At 41.9% G+C, this 19,236-nt stretch overlaps 1 protein-coding gene across 2 annotated transcripts; it reads left to right on the top strand.

Annotated features, from left to right (window-relative positions):
* The first annotated feature begins 11 nt into the window (after positions 1-11).
* On the top strand, positions 12-16,774 carry RMND1 (required for meiotic nuclear division 1 homolog). Of its 2 annotated transcripts, XM_053382171.1 has the most exons (13): positions 12-199; positions 655-744; positions 1,951-2,462; positions 5,938-6,046; positions 7,541-7,616; positions 8,524-8,563; positions 9,438-9,538; positions 10,343-10,449; positions 11,549-11,613; positions 11,710-11,786; positions 13,357-13,477; positions 15,229-15,345; positions 16,607-16,774. In XM_053382171.1, the coding sequence occupies exons 3-13, from the start codon at positions 1,965-1,967 to the stop codon at positions 16,637-16,639; spliced, it is 1,344 nt and encodes a 447-aa protein (XP_053238146.1). In that variant the 5' UTR covers positions 12-199; positions 655-744; positions 1,951-1,964; the 3' UTR covers positions 16,640-16,774. The 2 variants fall into 2 exon arrangements, with proteins under 2 accessions (XP_053238146.1, XP_053238145.1); XM_053382170.1 differs by lacking the exon at positions 655-744.
* Positions 16,775-19,236: the final 2,462 nt, after the last annotated feature.

Genomic DNA, 19,236 nt, shown 5'->3' with positions numbered 1-19,236 from the left:
CGGGGGCCAAACGAAACGCGAGGCCTTGGGGGTAATCGCCTCGTCAGGAGGAGGCGGCGACCTTCATCGGCGCTCTGGGGCGGGGAATATGACGTCGCGCGTCAACCGCACAGACGGAGGGGGCGGGGCTGACTCTGTGGCTCCGCCGGCCCTCCGTGGAGAGAGCGGGTCCTCCTCCCACCTCGTGCTTCGGCGCCAGGTTGGTAAAAGGCTCCTGCGCGTGAAACTGGGTCTTCCTCTGATTGGATGGTGTTTGGGGAGCGCGCATGGGGCAGAGTGCGAGCGGAGGGGGGGTCATTCCTCCCGCACCCGCTTAAAACGCCCTAATACTGTGATGGTCACCTGCGGCGGGTCGCCTCTTGCGCTCGCAGTATGGTTCCCAGCGGAGTCCTTCCCCGCAACCTTCCGGTCTTGTTAGTGGGAGGGATGGAGGCAGCGCTCGTATAGCATGAATGCGGAAAGCGGTGTGGGTTTCACCTTTAATTTCACCTGTCACCTGGGCGCTGTAAGGGAGGGTTTCAGCGCAGTGCTAGGAAGATACTGAGGCCCTACGGCTCCCATGATTCCTGGTCGTTTGCCATGTTTCCTGTAGTTCCTGGGGGCCCTGGAGTCCAGCTTTTTCTGATCCAAATAATACTTATATGATTGGTGCAGGAATGGCCTGGCCTGAGGGAGAAAATTCCGCAGTGAAGGAAAGATTGGACCTGTGTTGAGATATCCGGCAGTTGTAGGGGGAACGATCATGTGAGTGACAGTCAAATGCAAGATAGACCATTAAGGCAGCACTTCTCAAGCTCTTGGAACTGGGTTCTGCTTCTCAGTTACCGTAATTCCATTCCACCCAGCTCAGCGCTGACAATCTTTATGCAGGGGAGTGCCTAGTTCTTTCACAAAGCTGTGTTTATGTGGCCTGAAGCTAGGTAATATGGCAGTACCTCCTCCATCTGTACACTGAGCAGAGCCAAGTACATTGAGCAGTGCCAAGTCTCACCTGCAGGGATGAGAAGAAGTGGAAAGTGTCATATGAGCTTCTGTCACTATAATTTCATCTCACACCTCACAGCAAAGTTGTGCCATCTACTTGAAGGCAGAGGTGACTGAAATGCCAAACCTTCACTAGTGGACCCCAGCTACTGTAGGGCCATCCCCAAATAATTTTCCTTTAGGTCAGGGGTGTCAAACCCAAATTCATCGGGGGGCCGCATCAGCAGTTTGGTCACCCTCAAAGGGCCGGTTGTATCTGTCACATCACAGGATGGCATGCGCTTAATATAAAAACAAGTGGAGGTTTCCTGAATGCATGTAAAGTGGAGGTTTCCGGTGTAGAATGGCCGGCACTACACGGGCCACATGACGAGGTCTGGCGGGCCGGATTCGGCCCGCGGACCTTGTGTTTGACACCCGTGCTTTAGGTGCCCTATGCCACACCACAATCTAAGAACCTAGGGCCTAAGGAATACATTGTGACCTTATTCAGTCAGAGTACCATGCTATTCAATGTGTTTCAGTGTATGATGTGTCTAATTTATTAGCCTATCCTTCTCCCCAGTTGGTGAAACTGAACTTTCACTGCCTTAGTCATTGGCTGACTCACAGATTCTGTTGAGTGTAGACTGAATTATTTACTTTTGGCTGGTTAAAGTTATGCTACAAGGAAGAAAGATGCATCTCCCTGTTTGCCGTTAACCAAATTTTAATATGTTTGAGAATAAATATTTTGATGAGACTATTCTGATCTGACCCCATGTTTGGCCATTATGTTGCTGTGGTGGGTAAAGTAAATGTATTGCTGCAGTCTTCCTTGCTTGCTTCATTTGAAGCTGAGCCTATGAATGCAGAACCAGCCCTATTATTGATGTGACTGACTTGCTGTAGTGCAGAACTGTTTTTATAAAATGATAAATATTGCTCCTTGTCAGAAAGTTGATGCACTATAACTCTCTCATTCAGGACACAGTGAAAAGATGGCAACTAAACTACTGAGATTCCTGGCTAGATCTTCACACAAAACAAGCAACTGCCAACACTTGCATAAATATGGGCTTTCAGCATCAAGCAACAATCTTCAAGGGGTGTCAAGCAATTCTTTATTAGCATATAGATCCATCAGTATGTGCATTCCAGAGGCAACAACATCTTGCTTAAGCAGGCTTTGTGTGCAAGCCAAGGAATGGCAGAGACCACAAGCTAACGTTCCTACTGCAGCAAAGACTGTGAATTATTTGAGTATGCATGTTTGTCCTCCACACAGGGAACAATTTTGTGCTCTTAAAAACACAAGTTTCAAGCACAATGCAAAGTGTTTGAGAAAATTTACAGATATACCAAATAGACATTATTCAGTTTTATCAAGTAGTAAAATTATGCCAAATCAACATATTTTGCCTGCTAAAAGGCTACCAAAAGCATCGAGGACCAAGCAGCCATCTAGAGCCAATCTGCCACTACCGTCTGAAACTGAGGTAAAGTATTAAAACTTTGAAGTGTAGTACTTATAACACTGAAGGGTTATGAAGACCAGAATAATGTTTCATAACAAGTATTATGCAGGAATGAGAAAACTCCTGTCTTCCTAACAGTACAGGGTAGGCCAGCCCATGAAAGCATGAACTCTTTCTTGACCCAGTTCCTCAACTTTGGCTGTGTCGATGACTGCAGTCTAAGGAAGAGCATTCATGCACAAAGATGAGGTTTTGTTTTGTTTTTACTGAAGTCCCTATGGCTCTTGTCATGTTACTTCTATTTTCATTCCTGCCTTAGTGGTGGCATTTGAGTGCTGTTGAAGATATGTTGCATCAGTCTTGGTGTGAGGGGGCTTGCTAGGCACAGTTTAAGACCCTCTGTGAATTAAAAATAATATTCACTTAAAATGCATGATAAAAACCCCAGATAGAACAAAAATGAACCTGCTTAAATTGTGAAAAGAAAACCAGTATTTGAATAGATGTGGCATTTAAATATACTCAGCAAGCAACTGCTTCAGGGATAGGGAACTGAATCTGGATGGTGATTTGGATTCCTAATTCCCTCAATTCCTGCAAGCCAGCTTGGACAGGTGGGAAGGAGCACCCACGTGTCAGTCACCTGGTGTCATATCGACATCAGGTGATTGGTACCTGTTAAATCTGAAAGGAGGTTGCTGTATCTGCCAATCAACTGATTGGTGGATTTGGCAACCTCCTTTGAAGATGTACTTTCAGCACCAAGCAGCTGATTGCTCCTTGGAGCATGTCTTCAAAGAGGCCTGCTGTAAATACTGATTGGCTGACTGGCAGTTACAGAGAGCCCATCTGAAATCTATGGGTAAAGTGGGCTGGTTGCTCTCTAGAAATTATCTATAAAGAGCAGGCAGAAGGCTCTTCTAACTTCAGACATGCCCCCTGCCTGCTCTTTAAGAGTAAAAGGCAGCATTTCTATCTACCTTCATTCCAGCACTGAAGTGGGATGGAGAGAAATACAGCTGCTTACTCTGCAAAGTAAAAGGCAGTGTTTTCAGCCACCTGGAGTGGACAGACATGGAAATGTTGGTTATGTGTGTGCACCTGTGTGTGCATGTGTTTGTATGTGAGAGTGTATGAATGCATATATGTCAGAGAGACGAGACCATCATGTCTAGTGAGAGTATGTATGCGCGTTGTGAATGTGTGTGTGTGGTGAGGGGTACGCTTAGAGTGTATGTAAACAAATGTGGATATATCAGCTATGCACGCCACTGGCGTATAACTCTTAGAGGGGTGGCTGACCGTCAATGCAGCCCTTGGGCCAAAGCAGTTTGGCCACTACTGCACTGTAGAGCACAGCTCTGAAAACCGTAGCTGGCTCGCAGATGGTATCAATATAGACTAACAATAAACTATGGTTACTTTTCTAGTCTCAGTCTAAACCAAGGGTCAGCAACCTAAGGCCCATAGGCTGGAAGCAGCCAACAGAGGTCATTTGACTGGCCCACAAGCTGCCCCCAAACTGAGCTGCCTGCTCATGCACTGCGCTAAACTGGTGCAGCATGGCACGGGGACTTGCTTCTGCAGCGCCGAAAATCGTGTCTGTGCAGACGCGGCGGTCGAAAATCGAGCACATGCGATCCGGCTCACGGAGGGATCTCCGCGCAACCGAACAGGCCCAGGCAAGATAAACCTTGCTGACCCCTGGTCTAACCCATTCCTTTTTTAAACCTCTGCAGTGAACCACATTGTGAAGTAGGTATGAGAATTGTAGCTGGAATTGATACCTGACAATATTTTTTACTAGTCAGCTGAAATGTGCAAAAAGTGACGCTGAGCACAGGCAAGAATGCTTTTATCTTTCCACCAAAGATAAAAGAAAGAGAAGGGCTTTCATCAGACAGAAGGCTTCCTCCCAGGCTGGAGTCACTGTACTTTAGAAGCTACACTACCTGCCCCCACTTCCCTTGCAAGTATCCTCAATACAGGAACTGAAGAATACAGACACCCTATCCAGAAATAAAAGAAAACTACCATTCTTTCCAAATCAAACATCTTTTTATAAAAATGTTTCCCCCAGAGCTTGCCAACTTTTATTTGGCCTTAGGCAGTACTTTTTTTCTTAATAAATGTTTAGGGGTACTCTCATTTTGACTCAAGAAAATCACCATTTTATAGTTCAAATCGGGGGAAATAAATACAGTAAATGGACAAAAGTACAAAGATTTACAAAATGTTTAGAGGTATGCGTACCCCCAGAAAAAAAGCACTGGCCTTAGGTAGGTTCTTTTTTTGCTCCCTCCCCCAAAGAGCATCATTCGTTTTCATAATTGTTATATAGGGTGAAATTTCTGGGTAACTCGTGATGCAATCACCCAAGTGCTGCTCCTGGTCAAGTTACATTGAGACAAGTGTTGGGTGTGTGTGTGTGTGTGTGTGTGTGTGTGTGTGTGTACGCATGCACATATTGTGCTATGTTGAATATGCTCTTAAGTTTCCATGTCACTGAAATGCAGGTTGGTTTCTGAAAACACTGATGTTTTAAACACCCAAAACATTTGGGGGGTTGTAATTACACACAAATAAATGTTTTGCAGAAACCTTTTTCTGTTGCTGTGGTTTTTTCCATCTCAAAAATACAGGGCAAAGTGTCAGACATGGTGAAAGGGTAGGTTACTTCAGTGAAAGCTGCCACATGGAAAAACCTTGTGCCAGAGATTGCACTGACTCAGACTATAGTACATAAAAACATTTGGAGTTACAAAATTGTCTCTTTCTTTGATGCAGAGCACCACCTGCTGGATGTTAATGTTGGATTTTTTGCAAGGGCAAGTGTTAATCTTGACACACACCAGATAACAAAACACTTGTCACTAACACATTTTTTTAGATTATATGAAGTGCTGAAGTTAATGAAAAAATACTTTATTCCAGTTACAGAAAATGAGAGTAATCTTTATAATGCTGCCTTTTTAAGGGGAGAGAAAGAAGGGGATAAAACGTTTGGGCAGTAATTTACTCAAGTACTTGCAGCCTGGTTTTATTTATTTGGAATTGAATCCTACAAAATCTGTTGGGCTTGCACCCAACTAAGTTTGTATAGGATCATAGCCATATTGCATTTGAGTCTTTTGTATCTCTCTAGACCCCTGCAAACTCCAGGATGCTTCCAAAGGGCCTGCTCTGGGTCTTGTTCAGCAGGCAAAATGAATAAATAAGCCTACTGCAATATTTTACACATGGAATCTTATACCATGGTATTCATGAAAGGCTTGCAGTTTAAATTTTAATTCTAGGATTTGTGAAGCACAGTGGTTTTACCTATTAGCAAAATGCTAGGATAGCTCTCCTAGTATTTGTGTGACATTTGCATTTTGATACCAGGGGTCATAGAACAGTCGAGTGTATCACAGTGCTGGTGAATAAGCCAAATAAATGTCCTCTAAATATATCACTTGATTGTTTTCTTAAACTAAACTTTGTTCCTTTGGCACAGGATCTGATGCAGTGCACAGCCTTTGCAACAGCAGAAGAATATAATCTTGGTACCCTATGCCATGATCTGACGTCATATGGCTATGTTGAAATAACAACATTACCTAGAGGTAGACCTCTGAACAGTTTGCCCCTCTTCTGTTGAATGCATGGAACACAATTCCTCTTAGTATTAAAACTGCAGTGTTTATATCAACTGTGGAATAATGATTATCACCTTGTAAAATTCTCTTTCAAAACTTTCTGAACAGAAATGCATCTTGAAACATGCTCCATTGCATGCTGTAATGTGGCTTAGCTGCTACTGCACCAAAAACATACCTATTTAATCTTTCTAATGCTATGAAATGAGACAAACACTTTAAATACTTAGAAGCACATTGGCAAAACATTTTCCTATGATCTGTTCTTTGTGGTAATCCTCTCCACTTTCTTGTATATTTTCTGATATTTTTCCTGAGCTGTTTAAATTCATAAGAGCAATTTGGTAGGCAAGCACTGTAAAGTAATTCGGAGATATTATTTATTACATGAGTAAACTGAGGAAGGGCCTCGTATAACGGCTTATTGGTTCTTAAACTGAACATAAATTGTCACTCTAGATCAGAGGGTAAAACAATACCACTGTTGAACATACTTTTATTTCCAGATGTTGACAGCATTTCTTTTCATCAATGCCTGTAGATCTTTAATCTGAAAATAGCACTTGTACACATGTACAAGTGAAAAGAAAAAGTTGCCATGTGTAATCTGCATGCAATAGAAGTACTCCTATTCACATCACCAGCCATCCTACAGCATGAATTCTGGAATGCTTTTGGAAGCGCTGTACTGCAGACTTCCTCTGCTGTGCTATATAGTGCTAAAGGGCTTGAGGCTTAGGTGAGGAGCTGCATGAGTACTTCAAACCCCTAATTCTGTTTTCAGTATACAGTGGTACCTCGGGTTACAGACGCTTCAGGTTACAGACTCCGCTAACCCAGAAACAGTACCTTGGGTTAAGAAATTTGCTTCAGGATGAGAACAGAAATCGCGCAGCGACGGTGGGAGGCCCCATTAGGTAAAGTGGTGCTTCAGGTTAAGAACAGTTTCAGGTTAAGAACAGACCTCCAGAACGAATTAAGTTCTTAACCCGAGGTACCACTGTATTAGGAACTGTTATGGACTCAAGCAGGCCAAATCTCTCTCTCCCCACATCAGCAAGTGGTACCTTTAACATTTCAAAGGTTCTGAAATAGGTCTACAGTGGTACCTCTGGATGTGAACGGGATGCGTTCCAGAGCCCCGTTCGCATCCAGAAGCGAACGCAACCCGTGTGTGCGCGGGTCGCGATTTGCCGCTTCTGCGCATGACATCATTTTGATCGCAGCACGCAACCCGAAAATACTTATCCTGAAGCTACTTCAACCCGAGGTATGACTGTATATTAAATGGACACATGCAATGCAACCCAGTAGTTTTACTTAGATGTAATCACCACAGTTCTCAGTGGGGTTTAGCCCAGATAATTATATGTGGGGTTGTAGGGTAAATGTTTTACAGGGTTTTAAACGCTGTTTCTGTGTCTCAGAATATGATTCCAAATCTGCTTTCTTTTAAACAAGATGCAGCAAACGTTTTGGTGATTGGTACAGAAAGCTCAGCGAAAGAATATGATCCTGGAATAATTTTTTTCTTCAGGTAAACAATGCCCAGCAATAAAGTGCATGTGGACTAAAAAAAATATTGTAACACAAAATGATATGTTTTATTGCTTAGCTTGATAGCAACTCTGGGACTTGGGCTTCAAAAGGCCTTAACCCCCAAGCAACTACAGATCTTTCCCCCTTCCTCTTTGCTGTAATGAAGGAGGCTGGGGTGGCAGCGCTTCCCTAAGGCCATCAGCTATACACAAACTCCAGAGTAATTCCCAGTGAGTACAGGGGCAAGGACTGACAATTGCAGTTTCATGCCTTTCTATATATAGAATTGTACTATGTATAGAATTGTACTATGTGATGGCCAGCCTCTGCACTCTTTATATTTTTTTGAGAATAAATAATTGCAACCATTTAGAAGTTTTTTTAAGCTATTTAATATTTTCTGAACCCTCATAAACACACCATCACCATAGTAATTGGTTAATTGATCACACAAAGCCAGATAACTAAGATTTAAAATTTTGGATGAGTTGAGGACTGTATGTTTAAAAGTCTATTTTCAGTCTGCGTCAGTTTCACATCAGTACAGTCATAAATTGATTCCATGCTGTTTCTGCATTATTCTGGCTTTTTAAAAAGTCCATTAAAATTGTATTTATGTACTTAATTTTTAATCACAAAATATTATTTAAATATGTATTTTCCCCTCAGTGTATGCATCTGTATGTTTCTGAGCCAAGTATTGCCACTAAAATCTTAAAGTATAATTTTGTTTTGATTGTGTATTAATTTGGGTGTGAATTATGTCAGTTCACTTAAAGTGGAACAAACTAAATTCTTCTCCATCCTTATCTAGAATAGAGTATTTATTCTTGCCAAGTAATACACATGTAAGCATGAAACATAATCTGTGCTGCTAACACCACCTTGAAATTCTGTTCATACAGGGAAGGATCTGTTGTGTTCTGGAATGTTGAAGAAAAAACAGTAAGTGGAAGCCAAATTTTATGAGGTAAACTCCATTGGTCTTTGCAGTTCCACAAAATAAAATGGTTTGGCTAGATTTAAGTGTAGATTTAGCAAATGCTATTAATGTATCTTTTTACAGTTTACAGTCTAATTTTTCAGTTTTTAAAAAAATTGTATATGAAGGGCAGTGGGAGTTTTTGTCCCATGTCTTTTGATGCTTTTGTTTTTTTAAGAAAACTAAGTTATTCACAATGATGTATTTCTGCAAGTTGTTATTTGAGAATAAAGACAATGTTGTCAGTGTAGAAAATTGTAGGAAATCGATGAGATGAGACAGAAGATATTATGGGTCGTGGCCATGTGCAAAGTAGAGCCAGACTCTGAGAGGAGTTACATTTTGCCTTTGCAAACACAGAGTCCCACATCTGCGCCTAGCAAAAGTGTGATGTCAGAGGTTGCTTGTAGGGGGGAAAGTAGTAGGAGGCAGGGATGCTTAACCTCTCTCACACCTATCATTTTAGCCTTCCTTCGCACACCCTCCTCTTTTTAATGTTTATTCCTCTAATGGGCTTGCTTCCAGTTTCAGAGCCCAGATTAAGGGGGGGGGACCAAAAACTGCCTGAGACCATTTTCTGGGGGAGGGATTGAGAGATGGGAAGTGTGAAGCATCTCCTCTCCTAGGTCAATTCTCCCTTGTAAGTACGCCTCTCTCTGCCCCTGTATTTGCATTGTAAGGAAAAGCTGGAGTTGTTTTCCTTGTGATGTGCAGTTCCACCCTCCATCTCCATGGTATTTCAAAACTGGCTGAAGGCACCATGACTATTAGCCTGCAGGTTTATATGATGACCTCCTAGCATTTGTCAGCAATTCTAATATGCAGGATCTTTTCTAGATGAAGAGTATCATGCAAATGCTGGAAAGGCATGAAATTCAGCCATACGAAGTTGCGCTTGTTCACTGGGAAAATGAAGAGATGAACTACAGATTAGGAGAGTAAGTGTTTGTATGTCATCAAGTGCTAGTTTCTGTGCAATGTAGCTTCTTGCATATATTTGTTTCCTGAAAACATTGCTAAATATTTACGCTACTCTGCCAGCTTGTTTAGACCTCCCATAATCTTTGTAATAAAGCTGCATTTGCAATTCCTTTGCAAAGTAAGAAAGTATTGCCATTGCCATCTTTGAGACAGGGAGCACAAAAATATTCTTATTTAAATAATAATAAAAACCTTTAGAGAACTGGGGACCACTGCCTCTCGTAATGAGGTACTGTATTAATAACTTCATTGGTCCCTTTATAAGCCACAAGGGACATGGATCAGCAAGCGATTGCACACATCCAACCAGTATCTTCAGTCTGCACCAACTGACACTCATTCCAAGATAAATTAACCTTAAGAATCACCTGTACTAACTTAAGAGAAAGTAATGGTGGATGCAACTGACCTCAGAAAGGAATTGCAACGGGCCACTGAGAGTTCTGTCGCCTCAGTCGGCCGGCATATATACTTGGCCCTTTAAAAAAAAATTCCCAAATAACTTGCTAAGCAGCTTTTGAAACTCCCTGTTCAGGTGAAGAGCTTTTCTTGTTTGACAAATAGAGTTGAAAAAGAAGCTCAACAAGTCTGAAGTTTTCTTCCATTATCTGTGACGGGAACTAAGCATGTTCTTAGGTGCTCTGATTTGTTTTTGTTTTTAAAGTATAGTATAGCTAGTTCCTATGTGTCATGGATTCATACTAGGCATATTCTGTTTTGGTGCATGTGGTCAATTAAAGTATTCCTCTTGCTCTTTACAGAGCACAGTCAAAGCTTCATAGAGGAGAAATCCTGATAAATTCGGAACTAGATCCTGATGAAATTACTCTAGAGAAGTTTGCTTTTTCAAATGCTCTTTGCCTTTCTGGTAAGTGATATATTGCATCAGGCTTTCTAAGCAGCATTTTGCATCAGAATTTGGGATGTGTAGCATGTGCTGCGAAAAACTTTCCCCCAAAGTGTTACCTAAAATGTGTGTATGAGGAAAGCTTGGGAATGTGCATCAGAGATAAGTTATGTATAGTAGTATTACTTCGGCATGATGCAAAGAACTTGAAGTGAACTTCAGAGATCATTGCAGAGGTACACAGATAAAGTATCCTTAAAATGTGTGTTGCTATGTCTGTTTTGGACAATTCCTTCTTGATATCAAATTCAAATGATAAGCAATTGAGTTACTTCTGGAGTTCAGTGGCACAAAAAGTAATTCAGCTTTGCAGGAAGTAGCCTAAGGCTAATAATTTGTGGTGGGGAGGATTTAGATTGAGAGTTTAGCACCTGTTACCTGCTGTCACTTCTAGAATAAAACCTGGAGATCCCTACTCCATTGCTGTTTTAAAGTTTGTTTTTAATTCCCAACAACTGGGAAGTCTGATTGCAAGTCTCCCACCTGACATCTGTTTTGGCCCTCAAGCATGCATTTTTTAGATTCCTTGCGAAGACATCATATACCATATTTTTCCATGTATTGGACGAGGTTTTTTGACTCAAAAATCATGTTAAAAAATTGGGGTCATCCAATACATGGATAGTGGCATATGGGGGGGGGGGGAAAGCAGTGTGCTACCAGCCAGCCAATCGGCAGAAGCGTGGCTTCCCCCGATGCCGCAGCGAGCGATCTGGGGGGTGATTCCTGCCCGCATCTGCGGGGGGGGGGGGGAGAAGCTGCGTGCAGCCAGCCAGCTCATTGGCGGGAGTGCAACTTCCCCTGATGCCGCTGCACGTGGGAAACGATGCAGGGAGTGTTTCCTGCCTGCAGCTGTGTAGGGGGAGAGGCTCAACAACTTGGGGCCATCTCCCCTTGTTTTCCTAAAATTGAGTCCCCAAAAATGGGGGGGGGTTCTTATACTTGGGGGTGTCTTAAAGACGGAAAAATACGGTAATTGAAAGTAGGGACTTGGTTTTGTGAAAACATTAAAGGGTAGTGAACCTGAATAATAAATCTCTTGTACTTTTCCCTAATGTAGTGAAGCTGGCAATTTGGGAATCATCATTGGACAATTTTGTAGAATCTATCCAGTCAATACCTGAGGTATTCACTACTTCATTGGTCTTACGTACTATTATTAAATTGAGCTATTTGCAACATATATTCGCTCTTAACGTCTCACTACTCTCTTTTTAACAGATACTAAAGTCAAGAAGGAAGGTGAAGCTCTCTCATGCTGATGTGATGCAGAAAATTGGGGAATTATTTGCGTTGAGGTATCTTCATTAAAACAAGGAAACTTAACTTAATTCCCAGGACACTTCGTTGTTATTTATTTCATTTATAAATTGCTTCCCACAAGGCATCCTGAAGACGTTTACAATATATTTTGATCCTTCACTTCCAGCCACCTTCGTGTTGGCCTTCACTACCAACACACTTATTGGTTCTCTTTTGAGAAGCAAAACTTCCCATAGAAATCTAGCATCCTCTTTTTAAAGATATCCTAAGCTCACACCCAAAGTCAAGTCTACTAATTGCAAGAGGTGGATCGATTTAGGGCACCAAGGATTAGAAACCAAAATGTTAAATACAGTGGAAGAGCACAATGCAGTCATGTCTCTTCCTACACACCCCAGTTAGCACCATATTGTCTGAACACTTGGAAATACGTACCCTGTTAACTGGTGTTTATTAAACATGAAACTAGAATCTTCAGTTGAATGGAAATCTTATTGAATAACATTATGGATTTATTGTAACCGTTTTTAAGAGCTACAGTGTACGGTGCAGCTGCATTTAAGCCTTCATATGTGATAAGAGCATAAGCAAGTGTGTCTGTTATAACCTTGACAAGTTCTGTATTTTCCCCAAATCCTGTTTCTAGGAATGTCTGTAATAGACCTGTATGATTTGTGAAGGGTAATGGTAAATAAAGCTTAGATCAGCTGCTGAGAGCAGGGAATCTCTTTTTGTTTAGAGATGGGAGATAAGCCCTAAATCCTTTAATCATAAGAATTTAGAAGTACCACTGAGAAGTACTAATCATGAGAAGTCCTGCTGCAGGAACAGGTCTTAACCAGAGAGCAGGATTGTTTCCAGATCTTATTGGTAGGATAGTGTAGTCAAGGGGGAAAAGCGGTTCAGTAACAAACATAGTTGTTTGTTCAAAAATAATGGATGGAATTCAATGTCCTGCTATTCCAAAAGTTCCATCTGTGCAAGTGTATCAGTGTGCCAGACAGAACAATTCCCGTGTGCTGTTCTGAAGCTTCTCCTGCGCCAATGGGGGGGGCACGTGGGGGGGGGAGCCCTGTTGTAGAACCCCTTCTGCAGGACTTCCACTGACAGGATTCATTAGGTGAATACCGCCCAATTTCTTAATTAAATTTGTACCTTTTTAAAGTAATGAATATTTACTTTTTAAATTTATAGTCCAGGCTTCCTCTCAAAGAAGCCCATAAGGGAATACGAAAATCATCACTTTGTTTTGAGTGACCAGTATAGCCTTCATAGAGCCTTCATGGTTTGGCACAAAAAGGAGCCTGAAATACCCCTTTTTCACTGTGACAAAATCATATTTTCCTGGTGTGAGGCACACCATAGGTTGCCATTTTGTTGGTACTGGAAAATTATTATTTTTCTTCAAGCAAGTGAAGCAGCTGTAGCATGTGATAGAAAAATGGATTGTGTAAGCCTGAGAGTTTTCCAGTGCTTATTCATTTTGTGTCAAACCATGGTTTGGCATTACATCTGAACCACCTAGGTATAATTATTAACTCAGATTAGGAGGGAAGAACCACCCATAATTGCTTTGAATCTATGTATTTACCTACCTTTCCTCAGGCACCGCATAAATCTGAGTTCCGACCTGCTGATGACTCCAGATTTCTATTGGGATAGAGAGCATCTTGAACAGTTATATGATAAAACTTGCCAGTTTCTCAGCATTAATCGCAGAGTTAAGGTAGGCACACAATTCCAGCTTTCCTGCCTCAGCGAAAACTTCAGTTTTTGCCAATTGTTCACAGATAGGTTCACCTCAAAGAAGTCTTAAACTTTTCATCCTTCTCCATTTTCTTCTTCTGTTTTCTTGGTCATCTTGGTCGTGTGTGCCACCTTGGGCTTCTTGGAGGAAAGACAGGACATAAATTTAAGTAAATAAAGGCACTTGATGTGTACAAGTATTTCATTGTTGATGAGCAATATGGGCATGGACTCAAAGTGACCCATGTGTAGTTAGAAGATACTTCTGCCTAGTATTGGCTGGGGGATTGTTGATTCTTCCCACTTCACAGGGTGTATACTACCCTCTTTACAGGCCATTCCAGAGGGTCCACCAAATTTTGGGAGCATCTTTTCTAGGAGCAAAGGGCTTCCATGGGGCAGTGCACATGCAGAACATTACGTGGTTTGGGGCTTCATGCCATTAATTTTAAACAAACAAAAAACCCCAATCCCAGTAGTAAACTGGTTTTCTGTTTGCTTTCTTAGCAAGGTGAACTATTTGGAAATCTTATTCTCTCTTTCTCTTGGGTAATATGTCCAGTTTTTTTCCATTCCTACTCAGAGCTGGCTTGCTGGTATTGTATTTAATTTTGTTAATTACAGTATAGTTTTCTCATATAGCAAGCTCATCCCGCGTTATAGTTGTACCTCGGGTTAAGAACTGTTCTTAACCTGAGGTGCCACTTTAGCTAATGGGTCTCCCGCCGCCACTGCACGATTTCTGTTCTCATCCTGAAGCAAAGTTCTTAACCCGAGGTACTATTTCTGGGTTAGCGGCGTCTGTAACCTGAAGCATCTATAACCCGATTCCCACAAAGCCAGGTTTTCTCTCCTAAAGGATATTAATCTGCTTATCACAATGAATCTTTTGACAATCTATTAACTGCTGTTCCTGCTGATAGGTGTGGTTCCATAGCTGCCTGTGAAAACTCTGGCAGGCCTGTACAAGTCTTACATTAGTGAGTTTCTCTGATTCCTATGTGGCTGGTAATTGGTTTGAAAAAGGGTCTCCATTGGTAAGAACTAGGAGCTGTATTATGTAAACAAGGTCTTGAGGAAGTGCTGATTCTTGCCCTCCAGGTGATAAGAGTCCAAAATTGCACTCTTTTTGCTAAAATGCATTTGAAAGGGACATTATTTTGAAAATATGTTGCAGTTAGGGCAGTCCAGCTTGATTGTCACTTGATTGAACAGACAGGAGTGTTTGATGGAGATATGAGAGGAATGCAGTCATTTCTAATTCATTCTTCATGGTTTGCAGCTATCCCATGCTTATGCACACATGCATGTAGGGGAGGAGAAATTATAGTTCAGTTAGGTCTATGGGAATCCTTTACAAGTTGACGTTTTGCACTGGATTGAGTTGGATTTTGCCTTCACCTTCCATTACTTAAACCCAAAACTTTAGAAACTGTTCAATTTTAGTAACTATTAATGAACAAAGTTCCAGCTGATGTAGTCATTGTGGTCTATATTTGTAAACCACTGTTCAATAAATCTGCTAACACTGAGATGTCAAAACTCCTAATGCTAACTTTATGGTGTTGGGTGCTCTGCTGCATTCATTGATAGAAACATCAGTTCTGATATAGTTCATCAAACTTCAGTATGTTCATTAAGCCCCATTCAGTGGATAAGCTGTTTAGGTGAGAATACCTTGAACAAGTTGTTTACTCAAGGATTTCTGAAGTATCAGTTCCTCTATTGCAGGTGGTGAATGAGAAGCTCCAGCACTGCACAGAGCTGACAGATTTGATGAGAAATCATTTGAGTGAAAAACATGCTTTGCGTTTAGAGTGGATGATAGTGATACTCATCACCATAGAGGTAAGTCTGCAACAATGCGCTGCTGTGCAGTGTTAGTATGAACCTAACAGCTTTGTTGAAACAAACATGTCTTGAGCTCTTTCCTTGTGAGTACAATCAGTATATTACTTCCTATAATGTTAGCAAGTTCACTGAATCACGTCTTGATACAATTTCAATTTAATTAAACATGATGCGGGAAAGTTGGGGAGAATTTATGTAGATATAGCACTCTCTAGTGTTCAAAATGCTTCACACACATTATTTTGAGGATTCTGGCAACAGAACTATAAAGTAGGCCATATTATCCCTAAATCATAAATGCCGAACTGAAACTGAGAGAATAGGGACTTTGATTAAATGAGATTTGAACAAGCAACTTGGCCACCACGCTGCACCAGCATAATTTTTACCTATATGTAAGAAGAAGAAATCAAAATTAGTTATCTAGGACGTCTTCACATCACAAAATTCCATCATGGGATGGTATGTAACCTGCATGTAGTTCAAGTGCCAAGCGTATTCATGGCTTTCTGAGTTTACATGCCCTGAAAGCCACAGGTTACATTGTCTACACTGTTTTCTATGTCACATGATGCATTTCTAAGTTGAGAATGCATATTGATCTGTAATTACTTCCTGTGTTACTGGAATTTGTGTACTTTTTATTTCGCAAACTACAAATGCATTTGGTTTCTGGGGGCAATCAACAGCAGTTACACCTGTTAAGTCAAGCAGTGGCTGGGAACTGTTTCCTCCAGTTAAGGAACTGCTATGTACAAAATCAGAGCCCCAGTCAGTCTCCACACACCGAGGTGCAAGTGCGAGAGCAAAGCAGAAGACTTTGAATAGCAATTCAAGTAGTACCTGCTGATGAAAGGAGCTGTTCAGTGACCACCTTTTAAGTCAGTGTCTGAAAGAAGGCTGTTATCCTGTCATCCTATCCCCTCCCCACCTGCCTACCTCTGACTTACAGAGGCCTTTGCTTGCATGAATAGTACTGTTTCTTTATCTTTCTAGCCACCAGGCTTATATGGGTGAGTGAGCAACATTAGAATCTTCCGTCACTTATGAAAATGTTAACCATCCCTTTGCCTTTAGCTGCTGAACAGATTGCTTGTGCTGGAGTAAGGGGCCCTATTTGTATTAGTTAGCATTAGGGTGTGTGTTTTTTTAAGTGTGGTTTTAAATACCACTGTAAGGAAGAGTTTGGATCTGTTGACTTTCATTACCAATGAAAACACTTGGAAAAAAATATAATAAAATTCTATTTCTTTTGCAGGTCATGTTTGAACTTGGCAGAGTTCTTTTCTGATAACTTGTGAATGATAAGAGAAGTTTGAGAAGATTGTGAAGATAATCCCAACAGCCTTGTGTTTGCTGGACTTCAACTTTATTCTTCACACTTCTGAAAAGTTCAGCAAGTGTTATAATAAATGTATGGACACTTGCTGCTAACGAAACAATTGAATTCACTGAGGTTAGACCAAAGCTTGAATTGGGGATTGTTTCCAAGAAATCATGATTCAGAGTATATTGATCCTTCTTTAAGATATTGTACCTTTGTTTAGAAAGCAGACAACCAAAGACTGGCTTACTAAAGCTGTACCCACACTTGCAGTTTTTTTATCTGCTGTATAGCAGGAAATTATGTAACGATGCAGTAGTCTGTGCCATGTAAAATAAGGCTTTTATATGGGTTATGTCTCACTGTGTGGTGCGTATTTTGCCACAACTGTGACACATTTGCCAGAATTGAGGGAAGCGCTTCCAGTATTGTACTACTGTGTATGTGGGGAATAAGTTATCCATAGAAAAATAAGTGTGTTGGGAGAAAAATAGGCTGAACTCTTCTCCCAAACATGCTAATTTGTTTTGTGCAGTTTTTTAAATAGGGAAAGATTTAAACATGTTTTCCCCCGTCCGCAGCATACGTAGGAACAGCTCAGGAAAAACATGTCCATGTTACACTGCCAAGTATAAACTGGCTCTTGGCCTGGGCCAGAAGTAGGAGCCCAAACTGATGAACTGGTTCAGTCTTGAAACTGAATCCATAAACAGAAAAACCAGTAACTGTCCCAGGAAGTTAGGAGATTCTTTTGAGGATGAGAGAGCATTTGTCTCTTCTAACTCTAGAGACATGGACAAAAGAGAATGTATTTTGTAGGAAATTGGAAAAAGGACTCAGAAAGCAAGTTATCCTGCATTTATCTCAACTCCCCACACCAAGTACAAACAGTTTCTTCCTGATTAGTTATTTCGCTGTCCTGATCTAAATAAACCATATTCAAATTTGGAATGACCCCAAAATTTCTATCCAGATGATGCAATAAATATGATGGTCTCTTCAGTCAGAAGCACCTAGCTAGTTCAGATTGACTTTAACCTACTTCTCCAAGGAGCAACAGTTATCAAGTTTGCTTGTGGGAGATTTCAAGTGGGACTAATAAATGTGTAGGCATAAATTTCATCAAAATGTTTACAGATGTCTTAGTCCTACTTGAAATCTCCAACCAACAGGCTTTGTCAAAATGAAAACATGGGAATATGGTTTTCTCCACTGTGGCACCCTATGGATCTTCTCCTAAGAGTTAGTTTCCCTGCACAATTATCATTCCACTGACAGCTAAAGGCCTACTTGTTTATCTGGATCTTTGAGGAAGGGTGAAAACGGCTAATGACATGTTCTTCCTTGTCTGTACCGTGAATTATGTATTTTAAATTGTTTTGCTGATACTGTTTTGTATCCCTTCAAGATTTTAACTGCCTATCTATTTGTTGCCCTGGGATCCTAAAGGAAGTATGTGGTCAAATTATAGCTAATAGTAATAAAATATTTCATCATCTTTTTTTCCCCTAAGTCAAACTTTGTGGTTTTATGCATTTTGAAGTACACCAGGAGTGGGCAATTCCCCCCCCTCAAGTGTCACATACAGTGGCGTAGCGTGGGTTGTCAGCACCCGGGGCAAGGCAAGTAATTTGTGCCCCCTAACCCGTGGATTTGCGCCCCGTAACCCATGGATTTGCGCCCCCTAACCCGTGGATTTGCCCTAACCCCAGATGTTGCGCCCGGTGCGGCCGGCCCCCCTGCACCCCCCACGCTACGCCACTAGTCACATACTGCTTTGGAGGTAGGGGAATATGAATGTGTTTGTGTGTGCGTGCGTGCAAGAAATGGTTGTGGTAATATATATTTCTTCCTCTTCTCACTCAGTGTTTTCTCTCCTCATCACAACAAGTACAAGTACGAGGAAAATAAATCAGATAGCTCTAGGGAACACACAAAAGCAGACCGAGGGTGGCCCACTCCAGCAGTACGCCCCCCGAAAACAGCATTCACATGGCAAAATCTCCCTGCTGTAGTGTTACAAGTACACTTGCAATTTGATAGGTTATTACGAGTTTCTCCCACCACCACTGACAGCCAGACATTTGAAGAGGGAGCTGGGAAACACTCATCATAGTGCTTCATTGCATGCAGAGTACCTAAAATGCTACATGAGAGGGAGAGAACAAGGGCACCTGTCAGGGAATCAGGAGCAGGAGCACTGGGGAGAGAGGATTGGGAGAGCGAAGGGGAAGAATCTGAGGGCAGCGTAGGGGAGTATGACAGTGGCCCGAGAGATTCCATGAGCTTCTCCAGCGAATCAGAAGATTCCCAGAAGGGGGCGCCGATGGTCAGGGCAAGGGGGGTCCCAGGGGGGACGCACCAGAAACAAGGAGCCAGAGGGGAACCCCAAAGCAGCAGTGGAGGATCGGGACCAGTTTCCCCACCAGAGCATAGTGGGGGGGAGGAGTCACATGTGTCAGGGCCAGCGTCTCCTCCAGAGAGGGAGTCAGGGCTGACCACGCCTCCATCGGAGAGTGGGGGAACGGAAGGGAGGTCAGTTGCAGCTAGCCCCCCCCGAAGGG

This window comes from Podarcis raffonei, chromosome 3 (genome assembly GCF_027172205.1).
Source record: "Podarcis raffonei isolate rPodRaf1 chromosome 3, rPodRaf1.pri, whole genome shotgun sequence".
In the NCBI taxonomy this organism is placed as follows: domain Eukaryota; kingdom Metazoa; phylum Chordata; class Lepidosauria; order Squamata; family Lacertidae; genus Podarcis; species Podarcis raffonei.
The sequence above is the reverse complement of the archived record's forward strand: the minus strand, read 5'-3'. Positions and strand labels throughout refer to the sequence as shown.